At 30.5% G+C, this 25,329-nt stretch overlaps 2 protein-coding genes across 7 annotated transcripts in view; one reads left to right on the forward strand and one right to left on the reverse strand.

Moving 5' to 3' along the window:
• Pect (phosphoethanolamine cytidylyltransferase) overlaps positions 1 to 25,329 on the reverse strand; it is a 63,214-nt gene that overhangs the window by 35,186 nt on the left and 2,699 nt on the right. For 2 of the 6 annotated variants that reach the window (XM_076534425.1, XM_076534428.1), the window contains exons 6-9: positions 20,374 to 25,160; positions 18,116 to 18,245; positions 16,837 to 17,137; positions 5,569 to 5,655 (exon numbers count right to left, since the gene is read on the reverse strand). In XM_076534425.1, the coding sequence (XP_076390540.1) occupies positions 25,064 to 25,160 (97 nt within the window). In that variant the 3' untranslated portion in view covers positions 5,569 to 5,655; positions 16,837 to 17,137; positions 18,116 to 18,245; positions 20,374 to 25,063. Of the gene's footprint in view, positions 1 to 5,568; positions 5,656 to 16,836; positions 17,138 to 18,115; positions 18,246 to 20,373; positions 25,174 to 25,329 lie in introns of those variants that run through there. The other 4 variants (XM_012282063.2, XM_076534426.1, XM_076534427.1 and 1 more) reach the window with 4 other exon arrangements.
• Positions 6,864 to 23,852, forward strand: LOC100878444 (uncharacterized). The gene is made up of 6 exons (XM_003701882.3): positions 6,864 to 7,082; positions 16,892 to 17,149; positions 18,119 to 18,255; positions 20,399 to 20,849; positions 21,933 to 22,110; positions 22,530 to 23,852. Exons 1-6 carry the CDS (start codon positions 7,050 to 7,052, stop codon positions 22,769 to 22,771), a joined length of 1,299 nt encoding a protein of 432 aa, XP_003701930.2. The 5' UTR covers positions 6,864 to 7,049; the 3' UTR covers positions 22,772 to 23,852.

Here is a 25,329-nt window from a genome sequence, read left to right on the forward strand (position 1 = left end):
AACAGAGCGTGAACGACGATTTATTTCCTATGATTCTCCTTCTATCTCTTGATTGATAACACTGTATACTGAAAGTTATGGGATCTATTTTAGACACCAGAATTAAATACATCAAACTAGGATTTTTTGTTGAGAAATTTTGAATATGCAAACATTGTAAAATTCTTACCAAAATTACTGTTAATATTCTTGTTATTTTATTGTACTATTAATGGCTTTTAATTGTATTGTTATTAAAATATTATTGTTAATGAGAACTTTAGTAAATATTAGTTTTAACGGACCTTACTTTCACAAAAGTTTGTTGTTTTATACATAACTTTTAATATCTAATTAGATAACTAAGTTTGTAATTTTCTAATAGTGTTGATGATGAATTCCTATGGAATTTCAATCATCACCCACATGTGAATGATGCAGCAGTTGATACTAATTTTTCCTGACCTATAACAATATGATTCTACTACGTCATTGAGAATATTAAACAAAACTATAAGGAATTTTTACTTGTACATGTAACTGAAGTAAAGGAGACAATGTGAAGAAATTGCCAATCATTTTTAGTAAAATGTGTACATATTGAGTTATCAGACTTATCAATTTTTATTCTACGTACAACGAACTATGGCACAATATTCGCACTGCATCACGATTACTGTAAGAGGCAGCGAAAAGGAAATTGCTGTTACTGAGAGGCTCGTTAATCGAGGGACCATGGCCGCAAGAAAATATAGCGATAATTAATAATCCAATGCTAGAGGTCGCTATATCTTTTGTTATAGAGCACAGTTGGGATTCTAATAGCGGAAATAAATTCGATCACACGATATAATAAATATCAGTTGCGCGTAGAACACCGCTGGTATTTTTGATGTATTATCGTGGTACCATATGAACTTTGCAATATATGTTCAATTAGAATAAATATATCAGTTTGAAATTGAAAATGTGAAATATACTTTGTTGCATGTTAAATGATTTTGAAATGTAGGTTCAACATTGTGGTGATCTGAAATATCAAAATGGCAACTATTGCATCTTTTAAGCTTAAAGTATTAACTGACATTAAATAATTTAATATTAGTTATTAAATTTTTTAGTATTACAATATTTTTTTTTGTTCTAAATAATGAAGATATTATTGACTATTTATTACTTTTTTATGACTAATTTAAAATAGATTGCGTTTTTAATTTAATAAAGATTCCTCCACCAATTTAATTTAATTTTTTCACTACCATTTTTCATGAATATAAAAGAAGAAATTAAAGAATATAAGAATAAGATATGAACACCCCTATGAACATTCAATTAAAGAAGAGTAACTCCATGTAATAATTTTCGTTGAAGGAACTTCTAAGAAGTATTCTCGATTCCTAAACTTTTTTTGCAGTTTTATTACTGTAATTCTCCATTTTTCACGAGTCTCGGATTTCTGCGTCGACGGAATTTCCGACTTCCGAATACCTATCGTTCAAACCGTCTGAAGTTCAACATTCACGGACAGATAAATAGACAAGATTAGATACTGTTCACTGTAATTGCATATAGAATAACATAAAAATCATTTAGATCCTAATCTAAATTTAATCGTTCTGATTACATTTAACGATTACACTTCCTACTGATATTATTGGATAGGTATACTGAGCACTGGGTTCATTTGAACTGGACATATTTTTAGTGAAGTGACTTTCTTCTAATTTTTGAGAATAGGAAGTAGAATGAATTTTTAAGGGTATTGAACTTTTAATTTTGGCTGGGATCAATCCTTAAATTTTTAAGTTAATAAACTACTACATTTTTAAATCTTTAAATACTTAAGTTTGTAGGTTTCCAAATCCATAATTTCTTAATTTCCAAATCTCTAAATTCTCAAATTCTTTAATTTACAGAATCTTTGTTTTTCCAAATTTTCCAGTACTTAAATTTTTACATTTGCGAAAACCTTTTCTAAATCCCCAAATTCTCAAATTTAAATGTGCAAAAACCTTAATTTCCCAAATCCCCAAATTCTCAAATTTAAACTTGCAAAAATCTTATTTTTCCAAATCCCTAAATTCTCAAATTTAAATCTGCAAGAACCTTATTTTCCCAAATCCCCAAATTCTTAAATTTAAATTTGCAAAAACCTTAATTATCTAAATCCCTAAATTCTCAAATTGAAATCTGCAAAAACCTTAATTATCTAAATTCCCAAATCTGAAAACCCCAATTTCCCCAAAAGTCATAAATACAAAATAAAAAAAAAAATGCATTTGAAAGATTTTACAGTTTCAGTTTTCACACCGACACTTTCGTAATATACGCATGTAACGGATACATTTGAAGCGTAACAAACGATAACGGTAAACGATTATTGCTAAAAACCTCTGTAAGCAAGCTCAGCTAACAGACATAATTACAAAGATCGCGTGTAGCCATAATTGCAACGAATTTCTTGTTAAAGGAACAAACTGTGCATTATAAAAAGAGCAAAATGACTTGATCTTCGTTCACACAATGAAGTAAGAAACATTTCCTTCTTTTTATATCTGTCTCTTGTATTTATGTAACTACATGTAGTTACTTATTTAACTATATGTAAAGTTAACTGAAAATATATATTGGTAATGTATTTAAATATTTTTTGTTTCAGTTAATAATTGTAGTTTGTAAAAATTGCATTGTAAAGCTTGTATTGAGTGGAGTACTCTACCATTTTACCTCCTACGCTACCATTTTGATTCATAAACATAAAAGTCTTCAAGTCTCAAAATTTTACATTTTCAAAATTGAAAATTCTGAAATTTTTTAATCTTAAAATCATAAAATTCAAATTTTGCAAAATTTTAATACTCCAAAGTGGAAAAATTCAAACATTGCAAGATTTTAATACCTCAAAATTCTAAAGTTCAATCAATGAACAATTTTAATATCTCAAGGTCCAAAATTTCAGAATCTAACAGTTGTAAATTTTCAAAATTACTAAACCTTGAAATTCTAAAATCTCCACAAGTAACAAAATCTCTAAATTTTTAAATGTTGAAGTTCCATATTTGTAAAATTGCAAACTTCCAAAGTTGCAAACTTGAAAATTTCTAAAAAACCAAAATTCTACAACTTTAAAATAATAAAATCCTGAAATTCTAAAACCCTTCAGTAACAAAATCCTCAAATCTTAAAGTCTCAAAGTTCCAACCTTGCAAAATTCTAAATTCTCAAAATCTTAAAACCTTGAAATTCTAAAATCCCCAAATAACAAAGTCCTAAACCCTCAAAGTCCCAAAGCTCAAAATTTCCAAAATTTCAACACTCCAAAGTTCCAACCTTGCAAAATTCCGAAATTTAAATATTCTAAATCCTCAAAATTCCAAAACCTTGAAATACCAGAATCCCGCAACTAATAATATCATAAAACCCCAAAGTCCTAAAGCTCAAAATTTCAACATTCCAAAGTCGCAACCTTGCAAAATTCCAAAATTCCAAGATCCTAAATCCTCAAAATTCCAAAACCTTGAAATACCAGAATCCCTCAAGTAATAATATCCTAAAACCCCAAAGTCCCAAAGCTCAAAAATTCCAAAATTTCAACACTCCAAAGTTCCAACCTAGTAAAATTCCAAAAATCCAAAATTTTAAATCCTCAAAATTCCAAAACCTTGAAATTCTAAACTCCCCAAGTAACAATATCCTAAACCCCCAAATTCCCAACCTTGCGAAATTCCAAAAATCCAAAATTCTAAATCCTCAAACTCCCAAAACCTTGAAACTCTAAACTTCCCAAGTAACAATATCCCAAACCCCCAAATTCCCAACCTTGCAAAATTCCAAAAATCCAAAATTCTAAATCCTCAAACTCCCGAAACCTTCAAATTCTAAAATCCCCAATCAACAAAATCCCAAAATCTCAAATTCCCAAATCTGCAAAACCTCGATCCCCCAAAATTCCACAATCCCAATCTTCAAACTCCCTAAAATCCCAAAACTGATACTCAGAAGCCGTATCAAGCACAACATTTAGAAGAAAGAAGGATCATGTGCGCTCACTAGGATCAGTGTAAACGTAACGGGAAAGCAATTTTCCCGGAAATCTCAAACACATGACATCACGTTCGTGCTCGTATTAGTCGTTCAGTCAGCGACAAGTACAGTAACATAGCGTGAAAATGATGACGGGCAACGCACGATTGTCATTCTCACTTTTTACAGAGGCATCTGGACGCGACTGATGAAAGCAGGCCTCGTAATGAAAAATAAACTGCAAAGGAGCAGGAAACTTTGTTTCGCGCGACGAGAGCTTACGGGATCAAAGAAGGGAATCGAGTTACTCGGAGCATTAAGTGATCAAAGTACGGCGCTTGCAAGCACGAGAAAAAGATACATCTTTTTTATGTGGCGAAACAAAAAATGGTTGTCGTGAAAAATGAACGAAAGTTTTGGCATGGTTAATGGGGACACGATGACGCGTGCATAAATATGTACGTTCACTAGAGTCTTCTGTTATATTTAGGAGAAACTTGTCTAGGCTATGTTACTCAATTTTCAAATTTTCTAACTTCAGTGATGTTTAACTAATTTTTATCTATTTCATATGACTATATGTGCTTTAATTGGAAATTATTATTTGGTGAATTTTTATACAATGTTTTTTAGAGAGTAAAATATACATATATACATGTATGTATATTGTCATACATACATATGTTATACACACATACATGCATATGTCATTTATACATACATGTGACATACATACATACATATGTCATTCATACATACATGTGACATACATACATACATACACACATGTCATGTGTACATACATGTGACACACATACATACATATGATATACATACATACATATGTCATACGTACATACATATATACGTACGTACATACATGCATATGTCATACATACATACATATAAAAGTGTATTCATATTATATGTATGTGTAATATCATGTGATACTTTAACACAAAACTGATATTTGTTACATTATTTCTTTGCAAGAAATAAAGTATGCATCCACATACATATGAAGTTAAAATATGTACATTTTATATGTATTTATAATAAATTTTTGTGCATACATATACATATGCGTATACACATGTGACTTTGAAAATTAATATATCTTATACATGTTACAATGATTTTACAGGGAAGCACATATGTTATACGTATCATTAAATAAATATGAATCGAAATAATAAATTTGAACGAATATATTCGAATTTGATAATGAATTTAATTGGCAATAGAAATATAAGGACAGAAAGAATTTGTGAATAGTCTCTCGTTTCAAGGTATTTGATCGAATACTGGCATTGACCTAAAATCAACGCACCGGAAAAGTCAGCAACCGGCTAAGCAATTCACCTTTTATGCATGTCAGAATCACGTAATGTTTCGCGATTCCGCCAGTTCACTGAGGCTTCCTAGACAAGTATCCATCGGCGAGTAAAAGAAACCGAAATGAAATTTTGATTCACGGTAAAAATGCTTCGCGCTTAATGAACATGCTCGTTAACGAATAAATCCCCTTCCGATACAGTACAATAAAGGAAATGAATACAGACTTACCATCGAAGATAGCCACCGGTTTATTTTTTGTTGCATTCGTGACTCGCTTTGTTTCCCACAGGACTGTCAACAGCATTCCTTCGTTACCTAAACGGAGAAAATAAAATATATTACAGAACTTTAATTAACTATTTTTTTTACGAACGTTGAGAAAAATAAGAGAGAAGCAGAAGTTAATTTTGTAAAATTAATTTTTTACAAGTTTACATTTTTACAAGTTTCTTAATTTATAATTGGGTTTGTAATTAAACGAAGTTTGTTCATTAACTGAATAAATAAAGAGTCTAAGTTTGTTACATAATTAAATATCTGAGATGAAGATTATCTCTGAAAAGGTTAATCAAGAACTCGATATTTTAAAGTTTCATTGAATTTATCAGACGATACAATTCACGGATCGCTGCTTCGTACATTTTTTTACAAAACTTCCGCCTTTGGTATTAACTTTTTTATTCGTTGCTATTTTCACCGTCAATACGTTGATTATTAAAAATTTTCTAAAACAAGTATATTACTTTTATCAAAATTATATTTTATCTACAGAAATGAATAATTTTGACCAACATTCTGAGAAATAAAAAACTAGCTTTTACTTCTTCATCTCCATAAAAGATAACATACATTTTAACTAAATTCCTGTAATTTAAAATAAGAGCACCGCCATTTTGTTCCACAAATCTAGTTTTTTGCGAATAACTGAAACTGAGATGGTTACGTGTACGAAGTAAAATGACAGAGAATGCTGCTGACAATACAAGGTCACGTAGACATTTTTATATAATCATTAAATAGTTACTTTATTTTTAAATTAAATAGTATGGTAATAAAGTACAATCATTAGATCATAATCGTATAGTTGTTATTTGTACTTATTTGTAATACAGATATTGTACAAATGTAATGCAGATGTACGCGTATAATGTAGATATAATACAGATGCACAAATACAAATATAATAAAAATGATATACAAAATCAAATATAAAAATAATACAGATATACAAATGTAGTAGAAATTGTACAAATATTGTACAACAGTTAGAAAACAGTAAAAGCACGATAAAAGAGGAACCAAATCGCATTACGGTGTGAAGTGAGTAATGGTTTATAGCTTATTAGGAGTTCAGTTAAAAAAAAGAGGAGCAAAGGTAACAGTGATGCCGAAGAACCGAAAAGGACACAACAGCGTCCGTTCGAGGCCGTCACTGGTCGCGAAGAGGACGCGGTAAGGATGGTTGTTAGCGGAGGCAGCAAGCATGCATTAACAGTACTCTGGATGGGCCGGTGGTTCTCTGGTTCCCTGATTTCCGTTTCTCCCCTCCAGGAGACGATACCCGTTGGAGGAACATCCACGGAGGGAGAATTCTTGCGTGGTACACGCGCCTCAGTTCACCGGAAATCTTCGTGAAAATTGCATCCCTCTTCGTGCGATCCCTGCTGCAACTGTGTTCTCGCGTGTTATCCCCATTAAGTGCAACAAAGATGTGGACCGTCTTGATCGCTGGATTTTTCACGGTGAGCGATCGACTTCTTACATTTCTCTTCCTCGTTTTTAGATTTGGAGGTTCTGATCTTATCTGCGCTTCGTGGGGGCGTGATTTTTTGATTGTGCGTAGTTGTGGAGTGGGAGTGGCGGTAAGGACCTCTTCAGTTTGTAGTTTTGCAATTTTATTAGGGGAGAAGGGAGACGGAGTCTGTGTTTAATAATTTTATACAGTAGAGTCAAATTTTAGGATTCAAAAGATATTTGACCACATCAAAAGATATTTATTTAGGCTGGTCATTACTAGCTTTTATTACTCTAATCTTCATTGTATACAGTAAATACTTCCATGTTCCATTGATCCATGTTCATGCTATATTCTACAAAAATAGATCTTACAAACTATCTCTCATAATGTAACAATACTTCTCTAATTTGCAGTCAATTTTAATTTAATAACCAAGATTTGTTCACACTTGAGTAGATATAAAAATGAATTGCAAAACATAGAAATATAAAAGTATAGACTGTAAAAATTTGTACTAAAATTTGAAACATCTCATTAATTTTCAGACACTGTTTTTAAACACAATTTTCAAAAGAATTTGTACAAAAAGAAAAAGATATATAGTTCCATTTGGAAGTTATACACAATTCCATTCGTACTTCCATCTTCTGTAATAAAATGTCCACCCCAAAATGTCACCCTGTTTCCACCCTAAAATATCACTCTGTTTCTATAGTAAAATGTCAGCTGCAAAGCGGAATATATTGCTTTAATTTTTTAAAACAAAAATAGTAAAATATGGGAAGTACAAAAAATAATTAAAACTCGGTATTGACTTGTTAATTTTACATTAACATTGATTCGTATTGATCACGTACAAGATTTGACGAATTTAATTTAACTTTCCGTACAGTTTTATTGTTCTGATCAATTTGACGAAATTGATGGCAGATATCTTTCGCAATTCAAATGGTAGCATAAAAATGTTATTTTACGAGATTTTCATAGGAAGGGGCAAAGTATAATCTGCAGAATGCATTTCATATCGAAATGTTAACTTAAATCCCCTTAATGCGACCCCATGAAAATGGTATTCTATCTAACTTTTTCAATTCCGACTTCCCTTTTAAACTATGGCTCTAGAGACTGCGGATAATTTAATCGAAGAATGAAATTACGTTCTGGAAAATTAAAGGCTGATAACATTCATTAAATTAATTAAACCTTTCAAATATTAACAACGTTGGCTATTTAAGGTATTATTCATTGATTACTAAAAATTGCACTCATTAAACTGATTAAATTTTTAGGATCATCAACTGTTTGAGATAATTCAAGATCAAAAGTAACTTTTATAGAATTGATTACATCTTTTAAATATTGATATTGTCAGATATTTAAGGCATTATTAATTGTTACTTTTAAAATTATCCATTAAATTGGTTACGTTTTTAAAATATTAATATTGTCAATTATTTAAGGTATTTTTAACTAAAAATCATAAGTAATATTTATCAAATGAAATGCATTTTTAAATTATTAATCTTGTCAATCATTTAAGGCAATATTAATTGAAAACCAAAAATTGTTATTTTTAAAATTATCCATTAAATTAGTTACGTTTTTAAAATATTAATATTGTCAATTATTTAAGGTATTTTTAACTAAAAATCATAAGTAATATTTATCAAATGAAATGCATTTTTAAATTATTAATCTTGTCAATCATTTAAGGCAATATTAATTGAAAACCAAAAATTGTTATTTTTAAAATTATCCATTAAATTGGTTACGTTTTTAAAATATCAATATTGTCAATTATTTAAGATATTATTAGTTGAAAATCTTAAGTAATATTTATTAAATTAAACGCATTTTTAAATTATTAATATTGTCAACCATTTAAAGTACTATTAATTGAAGATCAAAAGTAACATCCACTAAATTTATTACATTTTTAAAATATTAATATTGTCAACTATTTAAGATATTATTAGTTCAAAATCAAAATTAACATCTATTAAATTACTTTTGTTTATAAAATATTAACAATGTCAATGATTAAAAATATTATAAATTAAAGACAGAAAAGAAACCTTGTATTTCACAAAATATCTTTATAATTTTGTATACCTTAAAAACAATATAAAAAAAATACACCCATAAACAATATTACTATAATATTATTATAAACAATATTACTATAATTATACTTGATAAATATCCCTAATATCATTATAAAATATTCACGAACAAAATCATAAAATTACCAAAATAACAACAAACCCCCACAAATCGAAACCTAACAAAAAAGACATGAATATCAAACAAATAATTAATTGAAACGTCCAAAAGGAGGACAAGATGTTAATTTATAAGATGTTAAAAGTTCCTTGACCGAGAAAACGTTCCTGAAACTATCAAGCGAACGGACTCACGGTTTTTCGATGTCATTCTACCGAAATGGCGCTGGGAGACGAAATTTATGGCGCCGTAAACAGGCGGTTGCGGTTCTTTCGTACAGAACGAAAAAAGGCACAAAAATGTACGTATAGTTATCTAGGAAGCAATCTCGAGAGAAGAAGGAAGCTTGGGAGGCCCGTTTCACGTAACAGATTCGGCTGTTTGTCTCTTCCCGTTAACTTTCCGCGCATCAATCGAATCGGAGCACACCACATGCACACGTAACACTTTGCGTAAGGTGTAAACTCTTTCACACGTGCGTCACTACCTGCCTTTTTCTTCCTTTCGTTCGCGTGTACTTCTTTTGTAATTATATATAGCGAGAGAATTATTTGTACTGTGTGATTATTTGTACAGGTTATTTCATTTCTAAAGTTTCTACATTCTCCAATTATAGACTCCTCAAATTTCTAGACTCTCAAATTATCAACTCTGAAATTTCCAACTTCCCAAATTTCTAACTTCTCACTTTTCCAACTCCTCAAGTTTGCAACTTCTCAAATTACCAGCTCCTCAAGTTTCTATATTCTCAAATTTCCAACCCCTCAAATTCCTATACTCTCAAATTACCAACTCTCCAAATTTCCAATTCCTCAAGTTTCCAACTTCTCAAATTACCAGCTCCTCAAGTTTCTATACTCTCAAATTTCCAACTCCTCAAATTCCTATACTCTCAAATGATTAACTCTCCAAATTTCCAACACCTCAAGTTTCCAACTTCTCAAATTATCAACTCCTCCAGTTTCTATACTCTCAAATTTCCAACTTCTCAAATCGCTATACTCTCAAATTACCAGCTCTCCAAATTTCCAACTCCTCAAGTTTCCAACTTCTCAAATTATCAACTCCTCCAGTTTCTATACTCTCAAATTTCCAACTTCTCAAATCGCTATACTCTCAAATTACCAGCTCTCCAAATTTCCAACTCCTCAAGTTTCCAACTTCTCAAATTACCAGCTCCTCAAATTTCTATACTCTCAAATTTCCAATCCCTGAAATTCCTATACTCTCAAATTACCAACTCTCCAAATTTCCAACTTCTTAAGTTTCCAACTTCTCAAATTACCAGCTCCTCAAGTTTCTATACTCTCAAATTTTCAACTCCTCAAATTCCTATACTCTCAAATTACCAACTCCTCAAATTTCCAACTTCTCAAATTTCAGTACTCTCAAATTTCCAACTACTGAAATTTCTGTTATATTAAATTTCCAACTTCTTAATCTTCGATACTCTCAAATCTTCAGTCCCTCCAATATCTACGTTCTTTAATTTCTAACCCTTCAAATTTCTATATTTTTAAATCTCAAACACTTGTCAAATCCCTAACTTCTCAAATTTCCAACTCCTCAAAATGTCCAGCTCTCCAACTCTTCAAATTTCTAAATCTGTTACCTTTCACATTTCCTAATTTTTCTAAAACTACCAAAACCCCCAAATTCTCAAATCCTCCTGTATAAACCTTAAACCCTGAAATCCTTGAGCCATAAACTGACAAACACTAAACTAGAAATTATTAAAAATAAAATAAAATCGTAAAGCTCAGCACTAAAATTAAAATTAGCAAAAGCCACCCCGCAAAATAACCAACTACGCCAATGCAGTTGCATATCCCAGCCGCTGAATATGAAACGAACTTCTTAATTATGAAATGAAATTGATCCAAAGGAAGGCACAAAAAAAGATACCGAATGAAACGTTCAGAATACCGCTACTCCATTAAATGCCTGCATTAACTTCGTAATATGACCCTCGAAAGAGTTGAAGTTAAATGTTTCGCTCTGGTTCCATAACAACCAATTTGAGCGAAATAAATACGAATACACTTCCTGTTATCGCCAGGCGAGTTTCCAGCCGCTATTACCATCATAATCGTTTCTATTGCTATTCGCAAAGTAAATTGAATTTCCTGACGGGGGTTTGGATACTCGGTGTCGAATAGTCGATCGGAAAAAACATTAACGTTTCGATGGAAGTGTTCGATTGTGGTGACCCATGGTTTCCCATCCAATTTCGAACAGGACTTGATCAAAGCTCGATTTTACTTGGAGAACAGAGAATACGGATCTTTATTTTCGCGTTTCGAAAGAGAACCGTTACTTCTTAACGCGGATACTTATCGCTTAACGATTTGGAAATATTCGAACGTTCCAATTCCGTCGAAATTATATCGATCTCTTTATGGGAAAAGGTTTTATATTCCACGACGGTTTCGGTCTTGATTCTATTATGGGAAATTGAGGATCTATATGAATTTTAAGAACAAGGGTTCTTCAATTTTTTTATTCCCTTGGTGAGGTCTTTGGATTCAAATTTTACAAAATTAAAAATTTTGAAGGGTTTCGTTGAATTATGAAATAATAGGGTTTCAGCACAATTTTTTTAAAAAAAGATTTTAGGAAAAATTGGACAAAGAATTTATGGTTCAAACTCGTTCATAAATTACGTACTTATTAATTATATTTTTGATGATGCAGAATATATTCAACAGAATGTGAGAGTATGTTCTTATTGACTGAATATAAAAGTTTAATAGTCAATTTCATGTGTAATATGTATTACATACTGTATCTTACATATGTACATTAATTGCATGTGTGTTAATGAAATACACACGTATGTGTATGTACTTTAATTACATGTATGTTGATGTAATACATACATATGTACGTGTGCACGAATGTATGTGTATATACATATGTGTGTACATTAATTGCATGCATGCTGATGTAATGCACACATATGTATATGTGCATATGCATACGAATGTCTATGTATATGAATACGTGTGTGTACATTAATTACATGTATGATGATATAATACACACATATGTATGTGTGCATGAATGTATGTGTATACATATGTGTGTACATTAATTGCATGTATGCTGATATGATGCATAGATATATGTTATATAATACATGATATTGAATTGAATTGATGACATTAAATTCAAATTGTTAAACATTTATAATAAAGTCCTAATTATGAAACATTAAATTATAATAAAATTAAAATGTATTAAACAGTAAATTTATAGTAATATTAAAACTACGTTAAGTCATTTAAAATTGAATCATTTAAAACTACATTAAGTCATTTAAAATTGAATTATTTAAAACTACATTAAATCCTTTAAAATTGAATTATTTAAAACAACAGTAAGTTATGTAAAATTGAATTATTTCAAACAACATAAAGTTATATAAAATTAAATTAGTTCAAGCTACATTAAGTCATTTAAAATTGAATTATTTGAAACTGCATCAAGGTACCTAAAATCGAATTATTTCAAACTACATTAAATTATTTAAAAATGCATAAAATTATCTAAAACCGCGTTAGTTTATTTTACAATATAAATTAAACTAATTAGGATTCAAAAGGAAACAATAAATATTTTCGACATAATACAGCATTACATGATGGCCTTTAAATCAATAACATCTATTTCCAGCTGAATGATTATTTGCTATAATAATATACATGCGTAGCTAAAAGGATGGCATATGAACATTTTAGTTAATTAATAATGCATCGTTAATTATCATAGTGTTTGCCATGTTGAACTATTTACGTGGTTTGTAATGACTACGCGGTTAATGTTCAATTACGGTTGTTACATTAATTACACAATTGATTAAACACGAAATATTCAAAACCTCCCTGACTTTTATAAATTTAGTATGAATTAGGATTACAATTCTTTGTCAATAGATAAATTATAATTTTTTAATTTTAAACCTTCCAAATTTTTAATATTCTATACTTTTATGTTAACTCAATTTGAAAATTCAAATCATCGAATTTCAAAATTTTGAAGTAGGAAAATTTAGAAACTTTTGTACTTCCAAATTTCTGGGTTTCAAAACTTCAAAATTTCCAATATTGGAAACTTCAAGCTTCTCCATCTGAAAATTTCCAGGTCATCCAATTTTTTCATTTTAAACAAATTTTTGGAAAATTTAGATTCAGTGTTTCTACATTTCTAGATTTCAAACTTATAAAATTTCTGAACTTTTCAATTTAAAAAATTGGAGATCTAATATTTCCACATTTATAAATTTCTAAATTTTTATATTTCTATATTGTGACATTTGAGAATATAAATCAGCACAATCATTCTACATCAGAACTTGTAAATTCCTAAATTTTCAAGTCACCAAATTTAAGGGTATAAATCAGCACAATCATTCTACATCAGAACTTGTAAATTCCTAAATTTTCAAATCACCAAATTTGAGAGTATAAATCAGTACAATCATTCTACATCAGAACTTCCAAATTTTAAAATTGATAAATTTTCAAATTACCAAACTTGACAGCATAAATTAGTACAATTCTACACAATAAAGTAACTACCCATTTAACAAACAATACCTGGATCAACAATCATAGCAGTTGAGGCCCTTATCAATCAATCCCTCATACAATACCTAAGTTAACTATCCACTTAATCTCCAGTCAAGAAAATTCATATAAATCCAAAACCCATTTACTAATCAAACTGATACCAACTAAGATAGAGCAACTATGTCCAAAGTGACCTCGAAAGTTCGAATGACCTACCTTCAAGAAACAACCATGACCTGTACCACGATTATCCGTCTGGCTGACCGTACGATGGCCATGCTGTATGGTACGCATGTAACGAATAACTTAGCCAACCACCAGAGCGTTTCTTTACACCGTTACTCGCTATTGAAGTTTGTTCTCCTCGCGTGTTGACCACCTTCTTTCATATCGAACTTATACACAACGCTGCAGAGACTCCCATAAACTACCGAGCGAACGTCTGAGGCGCGTATCGAGGAAGAGGATCGAGGTGACTCGCGTTAATTAAGAAAATCACCATGGTTCGGATGGCACAGGGTCAATTAACGCGCTAACTAGACACTCGATGAAGAAACGCTGTGTCCGACGGTGGTGTTACAGTTTATCTTTTTGAAACGTGCGGACGATTGCGTGCTTGTTTTCGTTTGTTAAAGATTTATTGTATTTCGGAATTTAGGGGGTTTAAAAGTTTGAGTTGATGAATTGGATATTGACAAGTTTTTGAGTTGTTCCATTGTCAAATTGTTAAATATTCAAAGTATTGAATTTTTAAACTCGAACTTCAAATTCTCATTCGCAAACTTTTCAAAATTCTTACAATTTCTACAATTTCTAAAGTTCTCAAAGTTTTTACTATTCCCAAAGTTCCTGACATTCCTTAAATTCCCAAAATCCTCCAAGTTCTAAAAATTCCACAAATCTCAAAATTTCTCAAGGTTCATAAAATTCCTAATATTCCCCAAACCCTAAAATCTTAAAAACTCCTCGAATCTCCAGGATTCTTAAAATTACATAAATCCCTAGATTCCTAAAATTAAAAAAATCTCAAAATTTTTGGAAAGTTCCTAAAATTCCCTAAATTCCCTAGATTCCTAAAATTTCAAAAATTCTCCAAATTCTCAAAACTTGTGAAATTCCCAGAATTCTCGAAAGTTCGTAAAATTCCTTAAATTACCTGAATTCCCCGAATTCCGAAAAATTTTCAAAATTCCCGAAATCCTCCAAATTCTCAAAATTTTCAAAATTCTCAAAATCCCCAAAATTCTCAAAAGTTCTTAAAATCCCCCAAATTCCCTAAATTCCTTAAATTCCCGAATTCCTAAAATTTTCAAAATTCCCGAAATCCTCCAAATTTTCAAAATCCCAAAAATTCTCAAAAGTTCCTAAAATTCTCCAAATTCCCTAAATTCCCTAAATTCTCCGAATTCCTAAAATTATCAAAATTCCTCAAATTCTCAAAATCCAAAAAATTTTCGACAGTTCCTAAGATTCTCCAAATTTCCTAAATTCCTAAAATTTCAAAAATTCCCCAAATCTCCAAAATTCCAAAAATTCTCGAAAATTCCTGAAATTCCCTAAATTCCTAAAATTTGCCAAATCCTCCAAATTTGTAAAATTCCAAAAATCCCCAAAATTCTCAAAAGTTCGGAAAATTCCCCAAATACTCTAAATTTCCTGAATTCCCCAAATTCCTAAAACTTGACGAATTCCCAAAATTCTAAAAATTCCTAGAATTCCGCATTTGTAAGAAAAATTTGCAATATTCTCAATGTCACCATGTCAATTGGTAAAACAACGAGAAAGCATAATCATTATAATCAACGTAATTTAATAAGTGAATGATTGAAAATGTGATAACAATATTCGCGGTATATTTCATGGCAATTTAAAATCGTTCAGTTTCGCTTGAGATTATACCGTGTCCTACATCGTATCTGAACTTAACACGCCAAAAATAAGCAGTTTGTCCTGGTTTAAGAAACGGTTTCTTCAACTCTTAACTGATAAGATGAAATCAACACACTTCATACTGTTTTTCTTCGTTAATTTATTGTCTGGTACAATGTCGTCTACTTGAACCGGGATAAATTAATTGCTGTTTATTTTTGACCGCACGATTTTAACGTTGATTTTATAAATGCATCTGTTGTACAATTACGTAGATAATTTATTATCGATAAAAGTTTATCGCAGAAAATGTTCAGATTTTATCAGTGACTTTAATTGATGCCAAAGAGATTCGAGAATATAATGATGGATGTATACCAGCTTTGATTCATAAACAGATTCATGTAGCGTCTTTTATACTTCCTTATTTCTAGCTAACAACTAAATTAAATTCATAACGTCAGACAACTTTACGCCAGAAAACTCAGGAAACCGTAGATCTCCTATATCGCACTATCAACGTAATTTTGTTTCAAATTGTTTGTATTTCTTCTTTTAAGTTGCTCAATTAGGTACATTTTATGATGTTGGTCGCTAATAAGTTATAAACCAGTGCATATCTGGTTCATGTGTATTTGGTTATAATGCATGGTATCTGGTTCATGTATATCAAATTGCATAATCTTAATTGCAGTTAAGACATTCCAGTTTATGTGATTATTTAGAGTAAATTCGTGATACTAGATAGTGATGACTTTTACGATATTCGGTGTACATAATTAGAGAATTTTTAGTGATGCTAATTTTGAGTTTGGATTATGCGTTTTCGAATTTGGGGGTTTAACAAATTGAGAGTTTTGGAATTTGGAAGGTTTAGAAATTTGTAAGTTTAGAGATTTGGGGGATTTTTGGAATTACAGATTTGAAGACAACTAAATTTTCCATAAATCTGCATTTACATTATAACCAAAAAAAAATATCACAAAACTCAGACATCAATACTCCATCAAAGATACCTCGATATTGAAGCAATCCACGAAAGGAGATTCGAGAAAGGTTAAAGAAAAGTATCGTAAGAAAAAGAAAAAGACATACCAGAGGTCCGGAGGTGTCTCTGAGGCGTGGATGAATGGCGATGGTATTGTTTCAGGTTGCTGCCACCGTAGCTCAGGATTACGAGGTCTCTGACATTCAGTGCAGCGGCGCAGGATCAGCTGCCGATCTGCTGACAGCGAAGATCAAAAGGCCAGTTGGTTTCAGAGGTGCACCGCTCTTTGCCGACGACAGATCCGCCAATCCTCTCACCGACATTCACTGCCAGATCAGGCCAGATCCCAACGATCCTCAGGAAGATAACTACTTCCTGAAGGTGACTGACTTCACCAGATGCGGCATCCTAAAGAGAAACGTGAGTCATCGATCGAGATTTCGTCTCTACATGTTGATAAGACATACATTCGTTCGACTCGCATTCTTGGCTATTATTTTTAACTAGCTTTTCTTGGGTTTCTGAAGTACTAGAAATTGACTTTGAGGACTTTAAGTTACCGTAATGTGTTTTTCTGAATTCTAGGGATCGTGGACGATTTTACGTCCATACAAATTTAAATCATTAAATTTTTGTATTTTTAAATTGAAAAAATTGTACTCTTAAGCTTCAAATATTTAAGTTTGAAACATTTCTGAATTTTTAACCTTCGCATCCTTAAATTAAAAAGATCCCTAAATTCTTAAATCCTCACAGCCTTAAATGTAAAAAATTTCTAAATTCTTAACCTTCACACCCTTAAATTAAAATCTCCTTAAATTTTTAAACCCTCACGCCCTTAAATTAAAAAAGTTTCTAAATTTTTAACCTTCACACCCTTAAATTAAAAAGATCTCTAAATTCTTAACCCTCACACCCTTAAATTAAAATCTCCTTAAATTTTTAAACCCTCACACCCTTAAATTAAAAAAGTTTCTAAATTCTTAACCTTCACACCCTTAAATTAAAAAGATCTCTAAATTCTTAACCTTCACATCCTTAAATTAAAATCTCCTTAAATTTTTAAACCCTCACACCCTTAAATTAAAAAAGTTTCTGAATTCTTAACCTTCACACCCTTAAATTAAAAAGATCTCTGAATTCTTAACCCTTACACCCTTAAATTAAAAAAGTCTCTAAATTCTTAATCTCTATACCTTCAAATTAAAAAAACCCTAAATTCTGTATCCCTAAAATCCTAAAATCCCCAATATCCCTAAACTCCTAAATTCAAAAGATGAAAATACCCAAATTCCTAAATTTGCAAATTTCACAATGTACAAATCCCCAAATTCCCTTGTCGCGTGTCTCCATGAAAGTTTCAAAAGTAAATGAAATTTTAATTACCAGGGGTTCATTCACCTGCGAATATGGTTCCCCGCATTCCCTGGAGTAGTAATGTTAGCAGATCAAGAATTGATCCTGATGTGTCGACCACCTGAGCCCACGTTACTCCGTCACAAAGCTGCTGGTTTTGCTGGAACATTGTAAGTAATTATTCCATAGAATGATCATCGAATAAGTACGTATTCTAATTAAAATCTACGATACTCTTACATTAAACAGTCACCTGATATGAACAATTCGATTACATTTATGTTAACACTAAAACTACCAAACTAGTCAAATGATCGCTCCACAAATTTTTTATTATAAGGTTTGTTAAACATTCCTTAAAATCAGCATTGATTTTCATCAAGATAAAGAATAGATGTACTAATTTATATTTCGTCCTTTGCTTATTTATTTTTTAACTTCATTTTTAATTTCAAATTAAGTACACATATGTCGATAGGTTTAGTGTCGAAGTTAGTTATATCAGGTGTTCAAATAGACTAAATTAAAGTGAAAGTGACTCACAAACTGAAATAATTTGTATAATTTTTAATATTTTGCATTTCAATGACTACTTGTCAAAGATAACACTTGCTGCTTATTAATATGATATATTCAAGTGTTAAACGTTCTAATTAAAATCTGCGCACATCGAATAGTCTAAAGTCTACAATAAACATAACAATTTGCAAAGCAAATAATTGTTTGCATATTTCGCAGAAATTATTTTCCAATGATAACAAGTGTGTATCGCAAAAAAATGACAGGTTGACATTGACGGGAATAAGCCACGTGTTATTAATTAACATTCGGAGCAAAAACGGCATTTAATATTTATCTTCGCGCTCTCATTATCTAACTCCGCAGACACAATTTCCTGTAAACTATCCATCAACATTAATATATTTGTCGTTTAATACGTTAGAAATTCCGATGCTTTAACTTTTTATAATATTCTAAAATTTTTATAATATTCTATTATTTAATATCCAATATATTGTACAATATAAAATATACATATTATTTAATATGCGTGTAATTGAAATTTAATATAATGTATTTGATGTACTCATTATACGTCAGTAATAAGTATTTATAAATTAATGTATTTCTATTGCATTATGTTATAAAGATAAAGAGTGTTCCATAAACCCATTTTCAAAAACACTCATTTTTCATAACCCACCATTTGAGACTCAATTATGAATAACTTGAATAGTAAAAGGACACCTGTTTCAGTACTAAAGAATGACTACGCATTATATATTAGATCTAATTTAAATTACACGATCCGAATATTCGAAACAAGTGTACTCATCATTTGTCAGACAACGTATCATTACGTTCGGACATAACTCATGAGTATTAATGGTAATGGTAGCCCATCACCATCGAGACCTATCCTTTACACCGTCTTTTTCCCTAGGGAAAACTGGCATGCTCGACACTGTACAATAAGCTTCGACACAATTTCATAAAACTTGTTTCGTATCGATACTGTGTTGCGTTGTCAGGGGTACATCGTTCAAAATAAAAAGTAATTAGAATTGACTCGATAGCTGACCATTTATTTGATTATCGATTTTACCATTTTTTTTAGTTATTTATGATTCAGAAAAGAATTTATGAATTTCTAAATTTTCAAATTTTGAACTTTGCAAATTTTTTAATTTCCAAATTTCAAAGTTTGCAATTTTTTCATTTTCAAATTTCAAATTTTGCAATTTTTTCATTTTCAAATTTCAAATTTTGCAATTTTTTAATTTCCATATTTCAAACTTTGCAAATTTCCAAATTTCACACTTTGTAAAATTTAAAAATTTCCAAATTTCAAACTGTGCAAATTTTCTAAATTTCTAAATATTAAACTTGGCAATTGTTTAATTTCCATATTTCAAACTTTGCAAATTTCCAAATTCCATATTTTACAAATTTACAAATATCAAACTTCTCCAATTTCTAAATTTCTAATTACCAAATCTTCAATTTTTAAATACCTAGATTCAAACAATCTAATGACTCTGATAAATGACAGAATTTATATCAACGTCATATTAAAATTTAAAACAGATGGCCTCAACCATCTACTTAGCCTACAAAATATCAAAATGGCGGCTATCTACGAACATTTGTACAGCAATAAACATTACACATAGTATAATGTATAGTACAAGTATATAAATACTATATATAGTGTATATAATATTTATAGTACAAATATACAAAGTATAATTTACTTAAAGTACCATAAATTAGATACTTTTCCCTACCTGACATCAGAAACGTTTCTTGCAGTCCGCACGGTGCAAGGGTGTCCGGGGTGGTTGAGGAGACACCTGGTCGTCTGGAATACGAAGTGGCCCTTTATCGAGAGGCCACGGGCAATGTATCAGATGCATCGGGATCGCAGGCGGTCGATCAAGCTGTTCCCATCGGTACGAAGCTTCAGCTGAGAGCTCGAATCAGTCCGGACAGCGCATGGGGATACATTAAGCTGTTGGAGGTGACCGTTAGCCCCGATCCTGATCAACCTCACGCACCAGGAAGTGTCGTGTTGGTGAAAGACGGCTGCAGAAATCGGGATTTCGCGTCGATAATTCCTCATCAGCCGGCTCGTTACAGGGAGAGAAAGAACGAGGTCTTCCTCGATTTCGAGGCCTTCCTTCTCAGCTCCATGAGAGAACGATCCACTCTGTGGATCCATTCGCAGATCAAAGCATGCATGGAACCGCAGGATTGTCAGCCGGTAAGGAAACAATTTTTACGTCCTTCCTTCGTGGTGTCCGGTCGCTGAATGAGCGGCTGTCACGGTGACACGTTCGAACGCGTTCGCGCGGGAGAATCAAAACAATAATAATCGACCCTCGATCTATACTCACATAGTTTAGTCAAAAGCGAATATTTTGAAAAAATATTTATGGTTGCACCCTTGACGTAATTAGGAGTTGGGAATTTGGAAATTTTTATGTTTGGGATAATAAGGATTTAGAAATTTGTTTATTGAAAGATTTTAATAAATTAACCTCTCAAAAGAGGTTAAATTAAATTGATAACTTAAAATTTTTTATTCATTTCTAAATTTTCAATATAAAGAAAAAGGCATAGGAGGTGTCAATCTGACCCGTAATTTCATTTTATTATGCCAATGTATGCAACCATTAAAATATTGACATAAAAAAATTTATAACAATTCATGAATTAAAAGTAGGATATTTTTTGGAAAAATCTCAACCAAGGGAAATGTAAAGAATATTCCTCATAAAACAATTTTTTTATGTAATTAATAAGACTATAATATTATTCATATAAATGTTTAAAACATAAAGCAGTATTTAAAAATTTCCCACTTGACATATATTACTTTTTTCATTATTATTTTTCATTACATTTGACTTTTGAATAGGAAATTTATATTTGATTTAGCTGTGTAATCAAATTATTCCTCATATTTTCCTACTAAACAATTAGGAATGTAAATTTATCTCTTGCAAACAGCGAACAATATGTAAATTATATCTGGCCTTAATGAGATACACCATTTACACATATGTGTATTTAATTATTTGTAAGAGAAGCCAATGTAATTTCAGGCAATAGATAACATGTATACTCTGGCCATAAATGAGAACTAATAATTACAGTTTACACGGTTGCACATTAAATTCAAGAACATGAGTTGCAACATACAAAATTAATACTCATTAAATATTCATAATTCATTAGCACCAATCTCAAAAATAATCTCTGTAAAACATTGTGCAAATAAAAAATTGTCTATTTTAAAAATCTAAATAATAGATAAACAATTCTAATAAATGCATATTTGCAGGATTTTTGTCTGGACCTTTTCGAACCATCAGGACATGGGAAGAGAAGAAAAAGATTTGTAGAAGAAACACCAAACGATTTTCTTCCTAGAGTCGATCGTTTAATAAAAGAATACAACGATTCGACTCCTTACACGAAATTTAAAGAAAACATCGAGTACACAGTGATGATGCCCGATGGTAAATTTCTCAACAAATTTCATACATTGATGACTTAGTACACAAATATTTTCTATCAACTTCTAATGTTAATATATATCATATATTATACAATTAAAATTTGAAGTTAATAAATTATAGGACTTAGAACAACCAAAAATAATGTTTACAATAAATTTATAAAATAAATATAAATTATTATTTAAGAGAATAGGCAGGAAAGTATTACAGATAAAAGTTGTTACACATCAAAACTAAAATTTCATAAAAAATAAACATAGAATATTTATGCACTAAGTCATCGACATGTTCCTTTAAATTTACAATAAAATATAGAATAGATAAATGAAGACTGGTTTTCGTACAGAGAAATACATTCTAACAAAACAAGGAAATAATATAAGAAATAAAATTTTAATTAATTTCCCATTGTTTTCCAGAATTGTATCAAAAAGTTGCTGCTGGATTGGAAAACAGTTGCGGTAGCTTCCTCTACGTTGCAACCGGCTTAGGTGCGCTTTTAGTTTTATCGGCTCTTATCATGTGCTACCTGGCTACACGTCTTCACAATTTATCGACGACAATGCCGCAAAATAAATCGATCGACGAGCTGATACGAGATCGTGCTAGAAAGTATGCTGAAGCAACGCCGGGTTACACTGGTCGGTCAACGGTACAATAGTAAATTATTGCGAACGTTGCGCATTACTACGCTCAATCAAAATGATCCAGCAGGTTTTACATAGCGGAATGAAATGTGTACCAAAATTGCTGATAGCGCTAGTACAAGAAACACGAACTGCGTATCGAGCACAGTTACAATCTAATATTTGTACATCAATGAATGATTAACGGATTAATTAGAATAAACTTACAGCGCTTCAGATACGAATAATATATACGTATTATTTATTTTTAGAAGAAATTTAGTAGGATCTTTATAGATTTAGCGTATAAGCATATTGTAGACGTTATCTGTATTACAAAGATCACAATTATAAATTCACACTGATTTGCAAACATTAACAAAACGATAAGACTTCTTGTCACTGTTTCTAATCGATCGCTCACCTTGCACGGTTCGTACAAACAATTGCACGGAAAAATTCGTATTCTTTCAGCAGTCACAGTCAATATTTATCTACGACTTGCAAGTCTGTTCTCTGTTTCTTTTCTGATAAATTTATTGAACGTGCAGTGCTATTACGTGACCTGAATCAGTGCGTATGTAATCTCTAGCGGTAATTCTAGATTAATTTATAGGATAATTATTTAGGCCCGTTGCAATTAATGACGCCGTATCGGGTTTTCACAGGTGGTTGTATAACTTTCAGTTATTGTATATACACAATAGGATAATTATTTATTATTTATAAACGAAGCTTGATCATTTAAGGACTCCAGCTAGATGCTCTTTAATTGAGCAACTGGACATATAAGTAAATAAATACAACGAAGTATTTAATTATGTATATGAACGCGTACAATAATTACGTGTTTCCGAATATCGTCGTAGTTTTTAAGAATGCCGATTTTGCTTGTAGCAAGAACAACACTATGTAACATATTATATTGTTGCATTTCTATAAGTACATAATGCAGTGTGCGATTTCAAAAGAGTATATATTTATAACGATCGTTTTGAACGAATCAAAATATGAAGAGAACAATTTTTACAATAAAATTAGGCTTCGCTGCACATATATGTACAACAGATTTAAAATAAATACACACCATCATTTGTACGTCGTATGTACGATCAAGATTTGTCTTTGGTTAATACGTTAAAGTTATATTTAAGTAAGATTACTGTAACATTACTGTTACAAAACGTGGCACTTATTAATTGTTTAACTCTTGTCTCTAAAATTTATATATTACTTGTATAATGCATTATTTATTCCTTATATGCATTACAAATGCATATGGAACTACTATGAAGTAGCATAAATTGATTGATTTCCTTATAAGATTAAAAAATGAATTATTTATACACAATTAATAATGGTTTCTAGATAATTAGAATACTAATTCAATAAATAATTCAATGCATGTACAAGTTTGAACAATTAATTATTCTCCAAATGATTTTGATTCATCATAAAATACCATCTTTGATCGGTATAACAAGACTTTATAATTTGAAACATAGCCGTTTTAACTCCGCAATAATTGCAAAAGATTATTATGGTTTCATTTTAGCATATATCTTTGTATTAAACATTTTACAAGAAACAGAAGATGATATTTATAAAACATCACTTTGTTTGACATAATAATTTTAAATTGTAAATTATATTTAAAAATTCTTGATAAAAAATATATAAAATTAAACATGATATTGCAATCAACCAATTAAAATTTAGTAATATTTATTTACATAACCCGTATTCATAAACTTATTTGATGCTTAAACCTTAAAAAAAATAACTGTCACTTTGGTCTTAGTTATTTTATAGAATATACTTGTTAATTTATAAGTTTTAGCGTTAAAATGGTATATAAAATTAGAATAATAAATTAAAGATATAAAATGCATGAATAATATTCATATGTTTGTAAAAAGGCAGTTAACATAAAAATATAATTTAGATCATTTCCAGTCCTATGCTGATGTAATAATACAAACATATATAGTTTACAAGTAACATGTTAATACCAAATAGGCATCTATTTATGAATGCAATAACATAAAATATCTTTTCTTAAGAATCTCTAATTAAAAATACTTAAATTTATAGATATTCACAATCTCGATTATACCTCTATCGTTGCCTTTGATTCTTCGTTGAGTTTCGTCGGGGGTGAAAAATAACATTTCTGTGTGTTAATACTTTGTATATCAGCGTTAATATAAATATTTATACCACATATAGTTCCGAAAATTAAATAAGTAATATGTCAGTGTGATATCGTATTTACAAGTGTATTCTATAAAATATGATTATCACACACTCTGAATCTACAGAGTAAATTATTTAGTCCTTTCATTTTTCTTAGACTTCATAAAGGCTTCATGAGCTGCTATTTCTTTCTTCTCTTTCTTTAAATTTCTATCTTCAAATTCCAACCTGTAATTAATCACTACATCAAAACATGATTGGCTAGTCTTAAAGATCTGGGATATGCAAATGTTTATTCAAAATTTTGATTGTTATTCTAAAATTAGATTTCTTACAGAATAAAAAATATACACTTACATAGACTAAAGATAAATGAAAATACAAGATGAATCCATGA

The sequence above is a fragment of the Megachile rotundata genome, chromosome 8 (assembly GCF_050947335.1).
Source record: "Megachile rotundata isolate GNS110a chromosome 8, iyMegRotu1, whole genome shotgun sequence".
Lineage (NCBI taxonomy): Eukaryota > Metazoa > Arthropoda > Insecta > Hymenoptera > Megachilidae > Megachile > Megachile rotundata.

Excerpts from the sequence above, each read along its gene's own strand:
- LOC100878444 (XM_003701882.3), top strand. The coding sequence starts at position 7,050 with ATGTGGACCGTCTTGATCGCTGGATTTTTCACG. Across the intron at positions 17,150-18,118 it reads GCGGCATCCTAAAGAGAAAC|GGGTTCATTCACCTGCGAAT; the intron begins GTGAGTCATCGA and ends TTTAATTACCAG. Across the intron at positions 18,256-20,398 it reads GCTGGTTTTGCTGGAACATT|TCCGCACGGTGCAAGGGTGT; the intron begins GTAAGTAATTAT and ends CGTTTCTTGCAG.